Here is a 23423-nt window from a genome sequence, read left to right as displayed (position 1 = left end):
ACACACATATATATATATATTACCGGCAAAGTATAAAATACATCTCCGATTCGTCAAAAAATCATTCAAAAATGACAAATTCAAAACGTCATCCGATTTCATATTAATTTATTCGTGGATATAATTACATTTAGTCGTTATTTTAATACTTAGTGACGATAGATTACATTTATTCGATAATTTAATACTTATTGACGATAGATTAGAAGAAACATCAGTGTTTGGAGTATCGGGCAAATATATACCGGGCAATGGTACTTGAACTTAAAAAAACCCTCAGTGAAGGGTAAACCGGGCAAATGTATACCGGGCAGTGACACTTTACCTTAAAAAAACATCAGTGTTGGGTATACCGGGCAATGGCACTTGACCTTGAAAAACATCAGTGTAGGGTAAACCGAGCAGTGACACTTAACTAGACCTAGTATATATTTCGGACATTTACCTAAGGCCTAGTCATACAAGGTCTAGTTAAGTGCCATTGCCCGGTATACCTTACACTGATGTTTTTTTAAGGTATAGTGCCATTGCCCGGTATACATTTGCCCGGTATACCCTACACTGATGTTTTTTTTAAGGTTCAGTGCCATTGCCCGGTTTACCCTACGCTGATGTTTTTTAAGGTCAAGTGCTACTGCCCGGTATACATTTGCCCGGTATACCCTACACTGATCTTTATTTAAGATCAAGTGCCATTGTCCGGTATACATTTGCCCGATACTCCAAACACTGATGTTTCTTCTAATCTATCGTCAGTAAGTATTAAAATATCGAATAAATGTAATTATATCCACGAATAAATTAATATGAAATCGGATGCAATAAATATTTCGGACATTCACTAAAGTGACTATGTGATTGTCAAAAATCACCGATTTCGCTGATTCACAGTAACATGCACATCATTTACATAATAACCTCATCAGGACGTCTATTTCACTAAATAGCATCCGGCATTGTATAGAATGCCTAGGTATTCTATACAATGCCTAGGCAAAGTATGTAATACATCTCACATTTCATACTTTGCCTTAAAACGTTAGGCATTCTATACAATGCCGGCGTGGCGTTTCATACTTTGCCGGTAAGATATATATATCTATACGCTNTATATATATATATATTGGCTCTTTTTTTAAGATTTAGTAAGTTTATATTCTTTTCAAGTGTATATTTTATCAGAAAAAAATATTTTCTGTTATTTGAAAATTGGAAGCAGACATTTATTTCAATAACTTGATAGTGGCGACTGAAATAGGAATGGAGAAGAAATAAAAATGTCTTCCGCAGAGACGAATAAACCTTTGAATTTAGAGAGATTACATCGATTATTTCCAGCCGTATTCAACACAAATGGAGTCAGCGGAGCGAAGGATTACTAAAAAAGAATTCTTTGATTGCTTTTGTACTTCCGAGGAGCAACAATTCAAAGAAAAATTTTTTTTAAAAAAGTTTAAATTCAAAGAAAACTGCGTTGAGTAATTTTCATCAACCCATACAAACATTTGTTTGTTTTGGCGCGTTGGAATGTATTACAGTGATGAGAAATCCATTTTTACTTCAGTGGTCCAAAAACAGCTTACGTTCGATAGAGCAAACACATGAAAAAAGCTCAACAACTGGTTGCATATAGCTTGTATGGTTTTAAACATAAAAAAATATTCCTTTTTAATGAGAATTTATTCATGCTTTTATATTTATTTATAGGCATTTGAAATAAATGATAGAAAGATTTTTAAAAAAATGTGTATTGAATAGATTAAAATAAATCGATATAATAAAACTAAAATACATGTGTAATTTGGCCTCATTGAGTTGGACGTTTATCGTTGATAAGATTTTTATTGAATTAATCTACGTTTTATTGAAAGCTATAAAAGATAAATTAAAAGTATTAAATTGAAACTAAATAATTATAAATATAAATGCAGGGTGCACAAAATCTGATTGATCTGATGATCAGAGTTTTACGAAATGTTACTAAATTTTAATTATTTAAGGGCTTAACCTTAAATAAAATAATTAATTAGCAGACAATATTTAAGTTATGAAATCAGACACAATAAAGAGCTTCTTTCTTTGAATAAAAATAGCGTTTTTATAAGAGAAGAGTCTTCATTCTTTGCAATGCTATCTAGAATGAAACAGATAATTTTACAGTTTTCATTAAGCAGACCCAATATCCAGTTTGGCATTTCATTAAACAAAAAAGACTTGTTATTGAACTTATTTTAGTTAAGATAACAAATTTTAAAATAAATAAAAGCTTGCTCTATTATTGCGACATATTACAACCTGCAACCTATTTGCACTATTATTGCGAACTATTATTATAGAGAAAAAACTTAGAGAAAAAAAAAGCGAGTCGTTAAAAGCCTTTGGATTGAAAATTAGTAGCCGCAAATCAATTCAAATTCAAATCGTGTTAAATGCTATTTGATTAAGATCTCGGATTTGTATTTATATTTTTGTTAGAAAAAATCTTACATTTCTGCTACTATTAGAGATTAAAGTGTTCCTTTTATTTAAGATATTTTGGCTTTCTAAAATTAATTTTAAACTAAATAAATATAAAATTTTTCCAAGTGATTAAAAAAAATGAACTCAGAGGGCCATTTAAAGTTTTGTTTCAATATTTAAGCGACAGTTTAACTGTACCACTTGGTCATGACCCAGAAATTTTGTGAAAATTTGTTGGAATTTTATACTAAATGAAAAAATGTAGTAGTGCTATCTTGTCCAGCTAACATTTTTTCTAGGTTTCAAGAAAACCTAGTTTTTCCGTTTTCTAAAAAAAATTTAACAACAAATTACTAAAATGAGCTTTTATTAATATTCAACTTAAAAGTGTTATCTTTTTATCTGGGTTGGGCACCAAATTTTAAGCTTTAATCCCATCTATTCAATGGAAATTTAAAATTACGACTTTTAGAAATTTTAACTCAAAAATTATTACACCTCCTTCGTTCAAAATTTGCCTTCTGTCGTTTAAAATTACACAGTTTAAAACTATGTAAAAATTTGTATACTTTACAATTCAAAATATCTTTGACATTTAATACTAAATAATTATTAAATACTATTTTTTATTTGGAATTATGTTTGGATATATGAACTTTAAAATTGTGCGCATATATTTTTGATTCGTTTTAAATGCTTTAAATTCTTCCAGATTTTCTAAAATTCGCAAGAAGTAAAATTATCATTAAGCGGCTTTCAACCTCTCTCTGGACTAAAGTATTGACGGGACTATAATTCCCAGATAGCGACTCTTTTAATGAACAAGAAACTAAATATGCCAAAAAATCATGTAATTTAAAATATAGTATCTTATTCTGAATAAATCGATCAATCATCTGAACCATTAAGATTAAAAATAAGATGAATAGAATAAAAAGTTATTTGGTTCACTGTGCACGCGTGTTCACTGTATGATTTATTTTAAACGTTATTCTTTTAGTCTTGCTCATTCTGTCAGGATATTGTTTTACTTTAACTAACACATTAAGTATATATATATATATATATATATATATACAAAATATTAAAATGAGAAACATTTAGCAAAGCTGTTATTAAATTACAAGAAAAGGGAAACTTTTTCTCTCAACAAAATTGTGAAGAAATTCGTTTGCAGTTATAAATGAGAAAATTGATAAGAAAAAAAAATCAGCCAATCACTTCGTCCCACGACGGGTATTTGTAAAATTATATCAGATGAAAATAAATCAGAAGGTGGAAAAATAAGACAAAGAAATAAATAAAAGCGAGCTGAGATGAGAAGCGCAAGATAGCGTTACAAAGATTTTAGAATTGCTGTGTATAGAAAAAAACAATACACTGTAAAGCTATGATAAAAAATCTAGAATCGTCCCATTAATCTTACTTTACTTTGACGTGAAGTGCTTTTGAGAAAAATAATCATTTAATCTTTTAGTTCATAGTTTCTATTTTATGTACTCATTGTTTTATTAACATCTGTTAAAAGTAGAAGTCATGCATTCCGAGATCACATTTCAAAAGATTTCTTCTTTTAAACATTAAAAATACTAAATTTAATAAATATACTTATATAATGTATATCTTTGTTTGTAAATACATACTCAAGTTATTGAAGAATAACAGCAGTGGGGAAAATGATCCCATGCATTATATTTTTTTTTACTCTTAAAATGAATTGTATTTGTTAAATAATAAATATTTTAAAATCTACCAGAATATGGTAAAATCTACCCCGTTTCTGACTCTATGGAAAGACCAAAAAACTCGGTGATTTTTACCGAAGTACTTAATGATTTGGTAAACTTACCAATGAAACATGATTTTATAACATGGGATAAAATTTGGTAATTAAGGTAAAAGTTAGTAATTTTGTCTTGATGCCGTAAAACATGGTGTAAAAATCATTTATTCGATTAAGTTTTCTTTTCAGTTTTGTATTTTTTACTAAATGTGTGGTAATAAGAGCCATAACTTTGAAAAGCCATAATTTCTACACACACACACACACACATATATATATACATATATATATATATACATAGATATATGCATAGATAAAATATTGTAAGATATCAGTGATTATTTAATCCGTGATAAAACCAATTCAAAATGAATAAGGGAAAATACGATTCATTCGAGGGAGGAGGGCTTTTCTTCAAATAAACTACATATATGCAAATATATAAGAGAAACACCTAAAACAATGGTATCTCAATTCTTTGAAATCAGATTTTAGAGTGATTGGGGTAAAAAATTGGATGTCCAGGTCAAAGAATAAGTTTCCCTGGCAAAATCCTCAATCCTCATACCTTTGGCCCACTCTGAACTGTCGTTAGATTTGTAAAAACCTAAATAGACATAATCTGCTACATCCCTGTAATCGGGAAACAGTAATAAAATCATTCTTGAAAAAACATTAATAAAGACAAAGTTCGCACAGTCTAATTTAAAACACAAAAACCACGTTTTTCCACGTGAACAAAATTCCAATTCAAGTTGTAATTTTTTTTAATTGATAGCAAAATAAAGAGCTCCATTCTANCCGTATAGGGTATGGAAGCAGACGACCTGTTCGTAAGCCTCTACTGTCTGCTTTAAATAAGCGCAGACGTCTCCAATTTGCAAAGGAGCACAAACATTGGACAGTAGATGACTGGAAGAGGGTCATATGGTCCGATGAAACACGATTTCAAATGCATCGTGCAGATGGCCGGATGAGAATATGGAGAAAACAGCACGGAAGCATGGACCCTAACTGCATTGCCACGACACTTCAAGCTGGTGGTAGCAACGTTATGGTTTGGGGAATGTTCTCTTGGTATTGAATGGGTTCTTTAATTCCTGTACCACAACGCCTTAATGCCCAAGGGTATTTAAGTATCATCGCAGATCAAGTACATCCGTTTATGTCAATGGTGTACTCTGGCGGGGATGGATACTTCCAGCAGGACAACACTACTTGTCATAAGGCTGGCATTGTCCTCAGATGGTTCGAAGAGCATGACGGATAATTTAACTTGCTTCGTTGGCCAGCGCAATCCCCAAATCTCAATCCAATTAAGAAATTGTGGGATGAAATTGAACGGGCGCTCAGAGAGATGGATCCAGTACCATCAAATTTGCAGGAATTGGCAACTGCAGTTCAGCGAGCATGGTCTGGCATGCCTTCTACCACCTACCAACATCTCATAGAATCCATGCCCTGACGAATTAAGGCAGTAATACGTGCAAAAGGTAGCCCAATAGCGTACTGAAGGTTTGGTCATAATAATTTGGTCACTCAGTGTATATATATATATATATATAATGCATTACAGCTATATGTCTTACAGCTTAAAGCATATATATATATATATGCCTATATATGCCTTAATTTTGCTTGAATTTTTTCTCCGTGTATTAAAGTACAAACACGTATGTGTTCATAAAACGCATGTTGATAAAACACTTCGTTTTATTAACAATGTATTTTATTATTCCGGGATTTATATATCGTTTCCTTAACATCCATTTATTGTGTATTAATAAAACACATTGTTTTAAAAACATCCAACAAATGTTAGAACACATTGTTTTATTAACATCCTTAAAAGTAAAAGTCACACACTGCTATTCCGTGGTCACATTTAAAAAGATTTCTTTTTTTAAAGCGTCAAAATATTGAATTTAATAAATATTTCTTACAAAATTTAAATTTTTATTTGCTATTATGTACTCAAAATATTAAAGAATACTAACAATGAGGAAAAAAATAATCTATAAATTATAGATTTCACTTTCCTTGTATCAGTTTAATATTTTTTTTTATGTAAGCACAAACACTGTAATGAGTGTAACAAACAAAGTTTTATACTCATATAATTATAGAAAGGATGGAATAGCAATATTTGTTTATGTATTCACCTTAACAGGCAGATATAAAAGTCTCATTTTTTTCAAAATTACTCTCTTTCAGTCAGAAAAAGGAATCTCCGTATGTGAACCGATATAGAAATATATAAACGTGATTTCTCTTTTTTAAATAATTAATTAATATTTTGAAATATGTGTACTGGTAAATACACCTACTGGTAATCTGTGTTTGCCACAGAATATGGTACTGGAGATTTTTGTTCAACGATGACATAAGGTCCGTCACGACGGGGCAGGAATTTTGACGTAACACCAGAATTCTTCTTGCTTAGGCTGGGTTTCGTAACTAGGACTAAATCTCCAGGTGAGTATGCAGGAGCAGGTTTTCTTTTCTGATCCGCATATGACTTATTGTTCTTGCATGATCTCCTTGGCTTCAGACGTGAATTTTTCTAATTTCTTCAGATAAGGAGTCATCTCTGCTACAAAGTTGTCATTTTCAATAATTCCGCGAAAGTCATTTGTAATGTCATCGATTGTGCGCAATTTTCGGCCAAAATTGAGAAAAGCAGCAGTTCTTCCACTGGAACTGCACTTTGAGATGTTGAGTGCAAAGCGAATCGACGGAAGTTTTTTTGACCATATGTCATGACGGTTGTTAACTAAGATTGCAAGTCGAGGTTTCAAATCTCGGTTTTTTCTCTCTACTGGGTTCGCCTGTGTATGATATACAACGATTGATGAATGTCCAGCTGATAACAAAGTTGCTGCATAATAGCGGACACAAACTGAGGTCCGTTGTCGCTGATAATTCTGCGTGGAATACCATACCTCATAAATACTTCTTCTACCAGGGTGGTAGCGCATTCTTTTGCTGTTGCTTTTTCCAGTGCAAACAGTTCAACACACTTAGTGGTAACATCTTCCACAATATAGATCCACTTCTTTCCATGGTTTTCAGGAAGAGGACCGAATAGATCTATTGACAATGTTTCAAACCTTTGTGACGGAACTGGAGTTTGGAGAAGACCAGAAGGTTTCTGGTTAGAGGGCTTGTATCTCATGCATTCAATACAATCTCCCACATATTTAGTTATGCACTTCCTCATGCCTGCCCAGTAGTACCTTTTTGAAATTCTGTCATAAGTTCCTTCCGCACCGTAATGACCTGCGGTGGGAGCATCGTGGTGGAGTTTGAGTATCTGCTCTCTTTCGTGTTCTGGAATGACTAGTTGTGCTTCATCAGATTCGGAATCGGTAGCATATCTGTAGAGGATACCTTGATTCATTAAAAAACCTCTTTCAATCCAATTTCTGTATTCTTCAGTCAGGTTGACTACTTCAAGACTATCAATTATTTTCTTTAAATTTTCATCTTGCAGTTGGCTTTCTCTGATTTCCTTAGGACTTCTAGTGAGAAAGTCTATAGTAACAACGATAGGTTGGCTAACAGTCACAACACATATCTCACACAAGCTGTCTTGATGGGGACAAACATGACGAGAGAGCATGTCAGCAACTACATTGCATTTGCCGGGGACATACTCAATCTGGAGATTAAACTCTTGAAGTAGCAAAGCCCAACGAGCAAGTCGTCCTGAAGGGGACTTTAGAGACATAAGCCATTTTAAAGCTTGATGATCTGTAGCAACGGTAACTTCTTGTCCCTCAATGTAGCATCTGAATTTTCCTAGAGCCCAGACAACGGCAAGAGCTTCGAGGTCAGTCGTTGAATAATTGCGTTCAGCGCTAGTTAAAAGTCGGCTTGCATACTCAACGGGATGTTGATCCTCATTGGTCTTTCCTTGAAGGAGGACTGCACCAAGAGCGTATGCACTCGCATCAGTACGTATAACATAAGGTTTGTTGGGGTCGCACTGCTTCAAAACAGGCGGTGAAGTCAGCAAAGTCTTTAAAGTGTTGAAAGAAGTTTCTTTTTCTGTCCAGCACAAAGAGGAGGACTTTTTGGTGAGGTTACTGAGAGGTCGCGCCACTTCAGAAAAGTTCGGGACAAATCTTCTGTACCAGGAGCATGTCTGCAGAAAGGACTGCACTTGCTTTACAGTCCTGGGTTCAGGTATGTTCTGAATAGCGGCTGTTTTATCTAGGTCAGCTTGGAGACCTTCTGGGGTAATAAAATGTCCCAGATATTTGACCTTTGAGCATGCGAAGTTGCATTTTTCTCGGTAAGCGACTAATTTGAATAAGGAAAGTCTTTGAAAAACTTCTTCCAAATTTTCTAATCGACGATTCGATGATCGAACGATTATATCATCAAGGTACGATAATATGAAGATATTTTTCAGACCAATTCTTAAATTGTCGATGAGTCTTTGGAAAGTTGCTGGTGCGTTCTTTAATCCAAAAGGCATTCTTACGAAGCGGTAAGTTCCGAACGGACAAGTAAAAGCTATCTTGTCTCGGTCCACAGCAGCTACATTCACCTGATGATAGCCAGCTTTCAAGTCGATTGTGGACATATAACGAGTGTGTTTGGCATCATGAAGTAGGTCGTCAATGCGTGGGAGGGGATAGGAATCTGTTTTGGAGATGGCATTCAGTTTTCTATAATCCACGCAAAACCTAACACTACCATTCGATTTAGTTATGAGCACAGCAGGTGCTGCGTATGGTGATTCACATGGTTCTAAAATATTTTCATTTAAGAGTCTATCAATTTCATGCTTCATGATTTCTTTTCTCGCTGGGGACACTCGATAAAGGGGGTACAGAGACAGGTGGATGGTTCTGTGTATCAATGTGATGTTCAATAAAAGGAGTTGCCTCTCCCCCTAGTCGGAAACTACTTTTATATTTAAATAAAATTTCGTTCAATTTCTTCTTCTGTATAGCAGTTAGGTGGGTACCTTCATCTCCACGTAATTGTTCAGGATGCTCTTTCAGTTCAAACTGCTGAATGGAAGTCAGATGTGTATCTTCATCTTCATGCAAGTGATCAGGGTGATTAGTTTCTTTTACGGTTAACGGTGCAGCCGTTCGGGAAACATTCGAATCTTTAGCATGACAGGACTGTTGAATCTGTTCTACAAAATGAAATTGACGTTTAGGCTGATCATTAAAAAACCAGGTTTTCCTTTTGAGGTTGAGAACAATTCCGGATGATTCTGGAAAGTGAACACCCAAAAGAGTGTTGCTCTTCTTGGTTCCAGGTATGGCAATAAGGTTTAGAGGCAAAGTATGACCTCCGAGACGAATCTTCACACAGGTGGTATGGACTTCTTTCTCGATCTTGCTACCATCTGCTAAAAACATCACAAGTGAACTAGTTGCGAAGGTTGCTCCTTGATTTTTCAATAAATTGTAAAGGGTTTCACCAGCAATTGAATGGGTTGCGGCAGTGTCTGCGCAAGCAGTACCCATGAATCCATTAATAGTCACTTGGAGGGTTGCCAACTGTCTTGATGGACTAGATACCGATTGAAAAATAGCACTGCTGAGGGTTCCATGATTTTTCTTGTCACTTCCTTTACAAGTTTTACATTTAGGTTTAATGACACCTGGCGTGCCACACCCGTAGCATACAACTTCAGGAGGATCTTCCTTTCTCACCTTATCATTTCTTTGGAAATGGGGTTTTCTCTCTTGACTTGGTTGTTTAATGGAAAGATGGTAGTGATTTCTTCATACCAGGACGGACGTTTTCCTAACTATCCAGCTTTTCGACTAGATCAACTGGAGTGATCCATTCTGACCAAATGTCAAGGAAGTGTTCCTTGACTTCGGGCGGTACTTTCTTTTTAATCTGATCTGCAATAATCAGTTGTTTTAGTTTTTCAAAATCATTGATGTTAAGTTCGCTAAGCCAACCTTCGAAGAAGCCAGAAATTTCAAAGAAGAAGTCTCTCCATGTTTTATCTGGATCCTTCTTATGTTGAACGAAGAGTTGACGAAATTTGTCACCAGTAAATTTGAATCTTCGTAAAAGCATTTCTTTAATTTTCTTATACTCTTGGGTTTCTTCAGGTTCTCGGACAATGAGAGAAGCAATATCTGATGGAAGGGTCCCAATCAAGTAAGGTATCCATGAGGACTCGGGTAGCTTCATGAATTTTGCCTGTCTCTCAAAAATATTAAAAAAATTCCCTAATTCTTCTGTTTTAGGGTTTATTTTGGGAATTAGATGTTGCAAAATTATTTCAGCAGTTGCGTTTGAAGCAAATGTGAGAAAAGTAGGATTTGAGCCAGCAGCTGCCAAGTTTAACTTTAAACGTTCGATCTCCAACAACTGGTGACTTTCTTGTCTTTCACGCTCCTCTAGTTCTTTGTTAACACTTTCTGTTTGATGCCTAGTGTCTATTATAGTATCAAGAAGTGTTTTAGTGAATTCTTCATCATAGGAGTCAGATTTTACGATCAGTTCCTTTAAATCAATAATGCGCATGCTATCATTTACCTCCAGACCCAATTCTATGGATAACGTTTTCAAATCCTCTTTACGGGCCTTGGCTAAGTAAGTCATGGCTACTTGTGGAGTCAGGGGGGAGGGGAAAATGATGCAATAAATTATTTATTTTTTTTAATTGTTCAGATATTGTCTTTCTATCATTCAGATTCTTTTACAAAATTATTATTCTGTTTTGTAAATTCACCCAATCAAATAACAAAGTACTTTTAAAAAACAATAAGATAATAACCCCTACAATAGTAGCAATGAAATCACAACTACCTTTGAAATACACGTGTGAAACAGACACATAATAAAACAAACCAATTTTTAAAAAAAAGAAAGGAAAACTTGTAAATTTGATTAATTTTCAAAATCAACTTCAGTAATCACATATAGAAATTAAATATTAAGTTTTATATAGATAAACTTTGCTATGCTGATACATTAAAAAAAATTAAATACAGCAGAGAAAATATCCTGAAAGTGTATCAGAAATATATGTTTTAAATTCAATTCACATATAACAAATCAAATTTAAATCCAACTAAACGCTATTATCACAAAAGAAAAAAAATAGCAACATCCTATTGTGATGTATTCACGTAATACCACAAAATTCTTAAAATGCAAAAAAAATTCTTTTTAAAATGCAATTCTACTTAAAATAAACAACTTCTAAAAATGCAATCCTAAAACAGAACTACGAAATTCTCAAAACTCAAAATTTTATTAAAACGCAACCTTCTTAAGTTAATAACAATACCAAAGTACTTCGTGAAATCAAAACAAAATCACTGTTGAGAACATAATAATCAGAATATAGAATAAAACATAATTTTTAATGCTTTGTATAAATGTATCTTGTTTTATGATAAAACAATATTCAAGTTTCGAAATCAAAACAGAAGTAATACTTTTAAATTACAAAACCTATTTGATAGCATATTACATATTCAATTCAAATAAATTTATTCTTTCAAAACTATAAACAAGAGAAAATATTCTTTAATGCGAAAGAAAAAAACAATTCTTTTATGATATAATATGAAGCAGGAGATGCATTAATCAAAAAAAAAAAGAAATAAATCTAACGGGAAAGATCACCATTCTAAAAATAAAATAAAAGTGTAACATGAGACACTCATTATTAGTTTCAATAATTTGCAACGTCGCCAAACGGAAGAGCGACATATATTCTCAAAACAGAAATGCGAATATTAAATGAGTGACCTTCAACTTAATATTTAACAGAGCTGCGTGCTCTTATTATAAAAGATTAAACAAAATTTCAATGAATAAAATTGTATTTTCACTCAAAACATTTAAATATTCTCACTTAAATTCCATTTAACAAATAATATTATTTTAAGCGATATTTATAAATTCACATCACATATATTGAAACAGTAACTAATTGAACTCATGTCAAAATGAAACTATACTCTAAATATTTAATTCCTTATATTTCCGATGAAACACTCCTTTGAAAACTTTTGGAAATGATGATATAGTATTTAGAACAAAACGTTCTTTTTTCAAACCAAAACGATAGTGCGTTTTCTATGGCAGAAAACCCACAACGAAATATGTTTTCTATGGAAGAGAACCAAAATTTAAATACGTTTTCTATGGCAGAAAACCAAAAATATTCCTTCTACAACAAATATTTAATACGATTCTGATGAATCAAAACTATGCGATTCTGATGAATCTAACCAATAAGTTAAACTGTAACTAATTATTTCCATACAATATCAATTATTCACAGTTCCAAAACTAATCAAGGCTAATAATTTGCACAGTATAATAGAATCTTTATTTATTCATGCAAATTCACAATTAGCAACATGAAAAGTGTAAGTGAATGGAAAACAAAAGTAAATGTTATCACTTTAATCAAACCAAAAGTAGGTATATGCGTTGCATGATTGAAACATTGAAAATTATCAGGTTGTAGACTTAAATTTGTTAACTTTTGTTACAAATTTTTTTTTTCAAAAAAAATTACCAGCAGTTCTTAGGGTAAGAACAATACAAACGAACATTCGTGATCAAATGGGAATTCGACAAGGAACTTTGCCCAGGGGTTTTTTCAGTTGATTCCGGGGGGGGGGACATCTAACTGAAAAATCTTAAAACAAAAGATTAATTAGGAGTGGACCAGGCCACGAGTTGAGCGCCAATTGTAAGGACGCAAGACGATGGAAGAAACACACCATCATAAAGAGCTCAGTATTTTAATTATACATTCACATTAAACAATAAAGGGTAATAACTTAGCATTAACTAACATAAAAAGGACTTTAAAGTTTTACTCAAATGAGTGGGAAAAGGGGAACCAGGATGGTTCGCAGAGCTCATCTTGCGTCATCTCCAATAAAGTCAGAATAAGATTATTGTTATTGTTTTTGCGGATAGAGGGGTAGCGCCATCTGGTGCTACGAATTAACTATCCGTTACACCTACATTTAAGGCCGCATTTTCTTTTATCCAGTGTATTTAGTACTTTTGGTAAAGAGAGTCGCTAGAAAGTGCAAATAATAGATATCAAAATGAAAGTTACTTTGACCACTACTTGGTTGTCTAAGTCAGTTTCAGTTGGTATTTACGGCTTTTCCCAGACTTCATGCTTGTCATACAGCATTAACTTAAGTTTTGTATTATTATATATAACTCTTACGCATTTGCTTATAGCATTTCATTAAATAGCATGCATAATTTCATTACTTTATGAAGAAACATTTTATTGAACTTGTGAAATGAAACGCTACAATAAAAATAATGAAGAGCAATTTTTTTTTTAAATTAAAAAGTAGGAGTAACTAATTTCAACAGACGTAAAGCAGGGGATTTCTTTGAACTTTAAAGTTATTTTAAAAACTTTCTAATTTAAAAACTTTCATTTCTTTTTTGTTTTTAATCCGTTAACGCCTACTGTCCTTAATTGAGGACAGTCAATAAAACATTATGTAAAATTGTTATTTTTATCTTAAAAATGTTTTTTCTTCTCTGGAAAGATAGTTGGCAGCACTAACAACATATCTGCATATTTTTTAATAAATTTGCTGCTATATTTGGTTTGTTATTAAGATCGCCATTTTGTGATTTTTCTAGCCTCACACAAGCCTCTTCTTTTTTATACAGTCATATCAAATAAAATTAAGGCAAATTATTTTATTTATTACAGTTTTACTCTTAAGAGTATAGTTCAACATATAATGCTAAATAAAATTGTCCTACAGTTGCTTTTATTTTTATATAACATTATATTTCACTGTCCTCAATTAAGGACACTGAGTGTTTCAAGCAAATTTTAAAGAATTTTTCAGGATTTGTTTTTATTCACTTAATTATGCATGTATTTTTATATAGTAAGTGAATTATAAAATAGCAGATATTTTTTAATTAATAATTCCTCTATTTTAGGAAATTATTTCCCATTTTAGGTATTTTTCAAATTTTCGTAATTTTCTTCAAAAATTCAATGCAATTCTATACCCCGTAAATTTCTTACAATAGAGGAAGCTCAGGAATATTTGTTCTTAGAAAAAATTGAGGCAGATATCATTTCAATTCCTCCTGAGGTTGATGAACAGAATTCGGGTGGAATGACCATAAATCAGTTACAATTGCAACGAATTTCAAACAAATAAATCCTGTGGGGGCAAAGAATGAGGTGGTGCAAAGTACAAAAGGAAAGAGTACATGTGCTTCAATCAAACATGGCTGATTCTTAGAAAAGCACACTATAACAATAAGGGGCAAAAAGGGTATTGGTGTTTATTTACAAGAATGATAGACATGTCAGAAATGAATGCTTCCTTTTGTATAAAACTCTTCATGAAAAAGATAGTAAGAAGCAAATTTCAATAAAGTATTTACGACGTGATATTGCCGAAGCATATTTGAAAAAAAGCCAGGTAGATCGAGTAGACAGCAAATGACAAAATCAGCTTCTACTGCTGCAGTGAAGTACGATCCTATTGAACATACAAAAGCAAAAAGGGAGAAGCAAAGACGTTGTCAGCGAGAAAATTGAAAATCAAAACCACGAATAAGAAATGCCACGTAACTTTAAGCATACTTAGTTTTCCAAAGTTTCATAGTAAATTGAGCAACTATTTAGTATATAATTCAGTGTATATTTTAAATGCTTTCATGTATAGAATATTTTGTATATTTTTATTTATTTTATGTACTGAGGTATTTTAAATATGCTTTACTAAATATACTAAATATATATACATAAAATGAAATTACATGGCATAATTCATTTACTTGCATTGGTTATTTTCATATTGATCCTTTTTTGTAATTCAAAAATTTAAAACAATTATACTAATAATAATGTTCACAAACATTATCAGAAGTCTTAAATTATATTTATTTTTAAGGAATGATACAATTTATATCCATTCTATACCAAAAAATTAAATAGAAATTTAATATTAGAACTAACCACATTATTCGCCTGTTAATCCAAAAGAGATAATTTCTTCACTGGAATGCCCAGTGTCCTCAAATGAGGACCGGCTGTAATTTTAAAATTAATACAAGATATGCTTAAATTTTAAGTTTTAAACTCTTATTAGGATATAATAAATACGATTTGAAAGATTCATAGAAATATATTAAGTAGAAATAATTTGGGCGTTAATGGGTTAATACCAAATTTATTAGGAATCTAGAGAAGAGTTTTACTTTTAGAGAGATAAAAAAAAATATATTTTTTTGCGTGTTTTTTAAAACTATATGTATTCTAAACACTTTAATTACCAACTTTTGTTTAAATTACCAAATTTGCACCAGAGTTAAGATTGGAAACGTTTAGTTACAAATGTAAACTTTGTACTTTAAAACTTTCATTCTTTCTAATTTTAGAGCAAAATTTTAAAACTTTCATTTCGATTTAGTTTTTAATATCATGGTTCTTTATAAGGAATCTGGAGAAGAGTTTTATTTTGATAGAGATAAAAAAAAACCATTTATAGCGTATATTTCAGAAATTTTCATATTCTAATTAGTTTAATAAATAAATTTTGTTTAAATTGTGTAATTTTGTTAATTTGTGCTGCTACGAATGTACTTCTGAGTTAAAATTTGAAGCGTTTAATTACGAATGTAAACTTTTTAATAGGGGTTTCCATTCCCAAAAAAATTGGAAAAATAATTTTTTTTTTGCTTTGAAAATTTCTCGAGAATTTTTAAAAACGAGTTTTAAAAAGTCATGAAAAATATGTTGCTTACTTATTCTTTTTAGAAGAGCAAAATGATTTTTTAACAAAATTTTTTTTAAAGAAAAATGGTTTCAAACTATGAAAAATAAGAGTTTGCACACACATCTAATATGTTACTGTTTAACAAAACATTTGCTTTAAAAGCATGTTCACCAACAATTCATTCTGTCAGTGAAAAGCGTTTATTATTATTTACGTCAAAAGAAAATAGATACTGTAATATCCCTGAGACAAATGTATAGTAAAATTTTTAGGCGAAGACTTAAATCACTTTTTAGGAAAGTGTGTGCCCCTTAATGTTAATTTTACTTATTGCCTATTTTACCATATCTCCAGAACTGACAAAGCGAATCACCAACATTTTACATACAATTATTAGACTTGTTTATCGAAATATAATTTTATGTATCATTATATTCATTTATTATATTTATTATTAGTTTAATAAAAGGCAAAAAAGTTTTGAATTGTGAGAAGCATTGTAAGATAAAAAAAAATTCAAAATTTGAAAGAAATAATTAATAGTTCTTGAGAATACAGATATTTAAATATACGACTTCCAAAAATGGCGAAGTACGTAAAAAGTGAACTTAACCTTACTAGGCAAGTCCTGCTTCATGCTATTGGAGTCACATTTCCTAAAGTGAGAACTATATTTTGTGCGTCAAGAATCCAAATCCCGTCAAAAAAGAAAAAGGCCTCTTTATTCATAGAAAGTACTTCTATGTACCTGATTTTGCAATTTAAAACATCATTTGCACTAATTAATCAGCTTATTTGCAGTGAAAATCTTAAAACTTAATTCGTTCAATTGTTTGAATTTTTTTTTTTTACGTAATAAATTTTTTCAATTTACTTACTGTACATAAACAATATACTTATTCTGATTCAAACATTCAATGGAGTATTAAAAACGGCAGTTAAAAGACAAGCCATTCCTTTTATTGTTATTTTCTAATTTCAAATTTCGGTATCATATTTAGGCAATTTGAAAACAAGAAAAATCTTTCTCAAAACTTCAGAATATTTTTTTTTTACTTTAAATTTAAATTCATTTTTTAATGAAAGACTTTTTTTTTAATTATATATTGTTTTTTGAAGATACTTATTTTAGCTTAAAACCTGTGACTGTGATTAAATAAAAAAATTAATATGCCTGAATTCATGCTAAATATAATTAATTACAATTGCGATTCATAAACATATAAAAAATTTCCAGGTGTAACTAAGCAATTTCAAAACATTTTCATAAATATGAAAATTAATGTTAAATGATTCGTTAATATTATATTGCGAAACAATTTTTTATTGAATAGTAAATATTTATTTCATTTTAAATATCGTCTTAATTTTACTGATAAGTGAGAATTTGTTAGAAAAATTGTTTTTTAAAAAGAAACATGAGTCAATTTAAATTTTTAAGCACCTCAATTAAAGCAAAAATGTATAGTTAAAGCAATGGTAGCAAAAGAATTAATGCTATTGAGACAATTAAATAAGTAAGAGATGCTTATTAGATTTAGTATATTTTGTTATAAAGAATTTAGGTTGATTAAAATTTTATTTTTATGAGAAATGAAAAATTGTACTATATTCAAAAACTTGAAATACATCAATTAATCTTAAAAACAAAATCTTGAAATGATTTTGAATGAAAAACTTATTTAATCTATTTAATTAATTTATTTATTAAATTAATAATTTATTAATTTTATTTATTTAAATACTCTCACTTGTAAAAAGACGACTCTTAAACATTGTTTTAAACCATACTCTGTACTGACTATCTTTTATACTGAACCCTATTTCTCCAGTCGTGCCATAAGTTCTGAAACAAAAATTTGAACGCGCAACAGATAATTTCAAATTTAACCAGTATAGTTGACAACCTTTCTAAAAACATTAAATTCTTTCACATATTTCGTTCTAAGCCAGTCAGAGCATTAAAGCAGTAGAATGAAAGTTGAACAGAATCATGCAGCTGTTATTTCGCTGCACCAAAAAAGGAAAAGGTCTTTGGAGATTTTTAAGACTCTTAAACATTTCGACACACAACCACCTTCTGCACCATAGACAAAGACTGCCTTACTGTAGTTGAGAGGGACTCTATTGAAAACAAACATTGGCATTCTAGAAGTACGGCTTAAGATCCATCCGACTATAAATTGTGGTTAGTATCGGAACTGAAGATCTACCAAAAACGGCATTCCAATTTTAAAAGCCTGGAACATTTTGTAAGAAAAACAACAATGGAAATTCCCATGTAAGTAGTGCGTGTCTCAACTGACGATTTGTCCACAATACTTAAAGCTTATGTGTAGTCTAGAGGTGACCATTTTGAATAAAAGGTACAGAATTAAAAAAATTAAAAGACGAATAAAACTTTTAAGAGGATTTAGTGTTAAATTTTATTTAAATTTTTTTTATTTTTATTTAAACTTCTTTATAATTGAATCAGAGCTTATAAGCACAACGAATTTTTTGGATACGAAACGTGCCCGGAAAGTAAGAACCGTTTTGTAAAAACAAGCATAAAAAATACATTTTCAAAACAAAATTTATTTTCACACGAAAGAGTATTTTGGTAACTATTTTTGAACAAAGTGACAAAGTTTTTCAGATATTTGTCAGTGCAAAAAATTGACATGGAAACATTGTGACATTTTTCAAGGAAAGATGTCACCATTTATGACAGCCACTGTTGAACACCGTTTATCCCTTTATTGTTGATTTGTGATCATCTCATACAAAACAGTTGTTAAAATTGGCGGTAACTTATCACAAAATATTCTTATTCTAAATTCAGTTTTTCAGCCACGACATTATTGACAATAGAAAACTGCCCACTCAGTGATTCGTCATTAACATTGGTGTGACCATCACTTAATTATCCTACATTCTCCAGCCCACTTTCTCATCATTCCATCTGTCATTAAATTTTACTCATAGTCTCTAGAAGTTAACTTTTAATTTCAACAGGCTTAACACATTGCTTTCAAAAACCGTAGTACAGAACGCACTTCTCAGTTGGTGATATTGACAACCGTCTTAAAGATTTTGAATCGCATGACACATGTAAAGGCAACGTAATCCTGCTGTAATGGTGTTAGTGGACAAGCAATCAACCGCAGACATGTGAGCGCGGAGCTGCAACACTACTTCTGCAGTAACTGCACAATAAAACGTTACGTACTTTCCGACATGCCTTGAAGATTATCAAACTCTTATGCCTTTCAATTTGAAGCTCCCGCTTAACAGATGCTTCATATCTTTTGCAGCGCAGAAAGGTCTGCAATTTTTAAAAAGCAAATACAGTGGACATAATTCATTTTCGACGCATTGATGTTCTGAAAACAAATGACATTCAAAAGCAATTCCATACTTCGAGGTGCTTCATATTGGTTTTATATTACTACATTTATTTACCTTCTTTTCAACGTTTCAATGGTTATATTATTAGATTTCAAGTGGTTAATGAGTTACGATTGGTGCGTTTCAATTGAATTGATATCAAAACACTTATGAATAGTAAATAATGATGAAAAACAGGTTGAATGTGCTTAAGGTTCAACTTCTTTTGAAATGAATTTGCAGGTGACTGCAAATGAATGAATTTGTAGTGACAGAATACTTCGAAAGTAAGGAAAGATACGCCATCTTTGATGCTCAGTGTTTTTATACTTTGTTGAAGATATAACCATTGAAAAGAATTCTTTTTTTAAGATGATAGATTCGAGAGGGTTGTTATACTTTTTGTTATTATTTGACAATGATAGAACTAAATTTTATATCAAAGGTGTTTTTCAATGTATTTTCAACAATGGTACTGAATAGATTATTGCTATTGATAGTGTCTCTTTTTTGATTCGTGTGATTTATTTTACATTCCGTGATAAATTTGTTGTTACCCAGTGAGCTAAAGAAAAGTATGTAATTTTTTATGTGTCTTATTTACAAATAGCTTTAAGCATCTAGCTTTAAACACCATGGCAAAGAGATACATAACAATACAACAAACAATGGCCTTCATAGAAACGTTTTTTGATTCAGATTTGGAAGAACAAGATATATTTCAGCTAAAGATAGATGTTCCATGATTTTTAATGGAAACTGAAAACACAGGTTAAAGTAACATAGAGCTTATTATTCCACTTTTTGTCCGTAGATTATATTTTTTTAAAAGCAAGATGACATGAAAAATCAAAAAATGGTAATAATAAGATGCTAAATAAAGAAGATGAAATGGAAAATAAGATCATAAAGTCAAGTACAAATGAAAAGCAGAAAAGGGAAAACCCAATTATAAAACCTAAAAAGAAAGTACAATTTCATGAGTCAGCAGATTTGAAACAGCCAGAAGCAATTTTAATATCATAAAAATATAATAAGAGTATGAATCTTACATCTCTTGACGTATTTTACAAACTTTTCATGAAGAATATATAAAATTTCTCGTCAGCACATAATCATTTATCTATGAAGGAAAGTTTAAACTATTAACAGATTTCCCAAAATTATATATTACATTTTCATGGACTTCTAAGTGGATGTCATTTTGCACCAACCGAAGATAAGAACACAATTGAAACGATCTCAGTTAGTAAAAAACGCCTATGTTCTAAAATTGAAACATCGTTAAAAAACCCTCTTCGTTTTTATTGTATTTAGATGCTGTTTCGTAGTGAATTTATCAAATTTCAAGTTATTTCGTCTACTTTTTTTAGTTTGGAATTTAAGCGGTTAAAAAATATTACTTTATCTAACAATTTGGATCAAAATAATTCAAACTGTGTTAGCAATTTCTTCAACTTTTATGCATACTCTGCAGAAAAATTAAATACAGTTTCCATGAAACAGTTTTTTTTTTCTATTTCGTCATCACTCTCCTCCACGTTACATTGTTACAAATACACAGGGCGCAGCGCATTGTTACATATTTAGGTGCATAGTGCCTAGGTTTTTTGATACAAGGTATCATTTTCAGAGCCTCCTTGGGAAAAACTTCAGAGTAAGAGTTCCTATCTCAAAAATGGTACGAGATAGGAGAAAAAACTAAAATACGAAGTTATCGAGCATCAACAATTTAGTCTAAAATACGTCTAGTAAATATTAATGCTTAGAACATAACCCTAAAGAACAAGTGTTTGCTTATTCATGATTTCTTCCACTGTGACGTCACAAAACAGTTTTTTAAAAGGAAAATAAAATATAGCTATCATAAGATACCCTTTTTTTCGCTGTTAAAAAAATAAAATATCGGAGATATAATAATGATAGATAAGAAGATATATATACAATCGTTTCTTTTTAATAATCTCGTTTTCTCACGTTGTATTTTTTAAATATAAAACAATTAAACTTTTATAATTGCATGAATTAGAAAATTGGCTGTGTAATTTGACTACATTTCTTAAATATCTCATTTCATGTTTTAAGAGCTTTGAACAGTCAACTGATTTTCTATGATTTGTAAACACTATTTTTGCCTTCGTGCTAGCTATTTTTTCTTTAAAAAATCTGTACTCCTCAGATATTTTCCGTAATTTCTGTTCCTTTCGTTTTACTAGTTTTTCCTAGGTAAACAATTTTTTTTAATTTTTCTTTTCAAAAGTGATATAAACTATGTTTAGTTACCACATCTGTTGGATTTGAAATTGTAGGAATTCTACAGCTGTCAGAACGCAAATATTAATAGCAAAATTTCAATTTTAAACTGAAAATAGAGCTAATGCAGTAAAACCTACACAGATGAAAAGAATAATGGTTGAAACTCGAATTGGGTAAAATTTATCGTATTTCTGGTTATATGTGAGTTTCAATAAGCTCAGTGATTTTTCCCGAAGCGCTTTGGGAATGATTTTGGTAAAATTAACCAAAAATCACACTTTATAATATGAAAAAAATTAGTAAATTACATAAAATTTGGTAATATTATCGTAATACATCAGAGCATGGCATAAAAACCATTTATTCGGTTAAATAAACTGCAGTTTGTATGACTTACTAAATGTGTGATAAGAAGAATTATAACTTTTAAAACCAAATTTTCTGGTACATTCAATTCTTACCGTGAATATTTCAAAATATTTCTAATTAGCGATTCGTATTTATTTTTATCGTTCGTGTTTTTCTTAATATTAATTTTTTAAACATATTTGTAAAGCTAGATTTATCTTCTTCCATAACATACATTTATTGATTTCATATTTTAATAATCAAGATTAAGCAATGAAAGTTTTGTTAAAATACGATGAAATCCGAACTTCATTTCTCCTCTTTTATGCTCTTCAACAAATCATTAAAATGCAATTGATTTTTACTGTAATACTTGTAAATAATAGTAATTTTACTTGAAATCGATTCATCTTATTTAACATGCTTTTAAAAGTCACGTAACTAGAATCCTTTTTGAATTGTCTCTTTTCAGAAATGACATTGGATAATTAAAACTTATATTTCTGAAGATGCAACCGAAGTTTTAAAGGCAATATTAAAACTTTAGTTGTATGAAAAGAAACAGACAGTTTTAGGCAATGAAGTTTAATCGAATGACGTAAATTGTGTAGGCAATGCAAATATATTGGGAAATCTAAAGAATCTATTTTAAAGTACTTCAGAACAACTTTTTGTATCTCAATATTTTGACTGGATTAGACAAAATCAGAAAAATAGTTTTGCTTGTATTTTAAATCTGTAAACTACGAACTTTTGATCTCAAGCCCTTTGAATCTGTTTAAAGTAAGAAATATCAATATTGTAGTTTAATCTTTTGTGATAGATGGTAAGATTTTAATCGCTGCGTACGAAACGAGAGTAAAGGAAGATAAATATAAATTAAAGCTTTAAAGTAAGTAAAGTAAGTTTTACTATGCAAAAATGTATTTCAGATTATAACACAGTTTATGCTAAATGCTTAGAAATTCAGTGACAAAATAAGTTGCAAAATTTGCAAAAAAAGATAATCTTTTAAATGCAATTTACTTACCATTTGTACTTCATTAACAGAGCTTATACTAAGAATATACATAGTTACTCCTACGTTTACTGGAAGTCCTGAAACGAAAATAAATATAATTTAAGGTTGCTTAAATTTTGCTTTCATTTAAACAGAATTAAGTTACATTTTGTTAGTTTGTATAAAAATTTGCATTACAGATATTCGCATTTTTATTTTCGAAATATCAATTACGTCTATTAAAAAGCTGGAGTTCTGAATATTTTTCCAGTTAAGTAAACAAAAATCCCTGTTAAGATTTTTGATCTGTTGATTAAATTTTATTTCTTCTTAATGGTTCTATAGATTAGTAATGGTGATGAATTAGTGATAACTATAATTCGAGTTTTAAAACTACTCTGAATTTTCTATAATTTATTTATATAAAAATGAGGGTGACGAAAAACAAGATATTTTTTATTATTTTTCT

The 23423-nt window shown here is 30.7% G+C and overlaps 1 protein-coding gene across 1 annotated transcript in view; it reads right to left on the bottom strand.

The window, feature by feature from the left end:
- The window catches only part of LOC107450611 (gamma-aminobutyric acid receptor subunit beta), a 481963-nt gene that overhangs the window by 385914 nt on the left and 72626 nt on the right, over positions 1–23423 (bottom strand). The window contains exon 2 of the mRNA XM_071187317.1: positions 22985–23052. Coding sequence (XP_071043418.1) covers positions 22985–23026 — 42 coding nt within the window. The 5' untranslated portion in view covers positions 23027–23052. The remainder of the gene's footprint in view (positions 1–22984; positions 23053–23423) is intronic.

Source organism: Parasteatoda tepidariorum, chromosome X1 (genome assembly GCF_043381705.1).
Source record: "Parasteatoda tepidariorum isolate YZ-2023 chromosome X1, CAS_Ptep_4.0, whole genome shotgun sequence".
NCBI classification, from domain to species: domain Eukaryota; kingdom Metazoa; phylum Arthropoda; class Arachnida; order Araneae; family Theridiidae; genus Parasteatoda; species Parasteatoda tepidariorum.
This window is presented reverse-complemented; position numbering and strand designations above follow the sequence as displayed.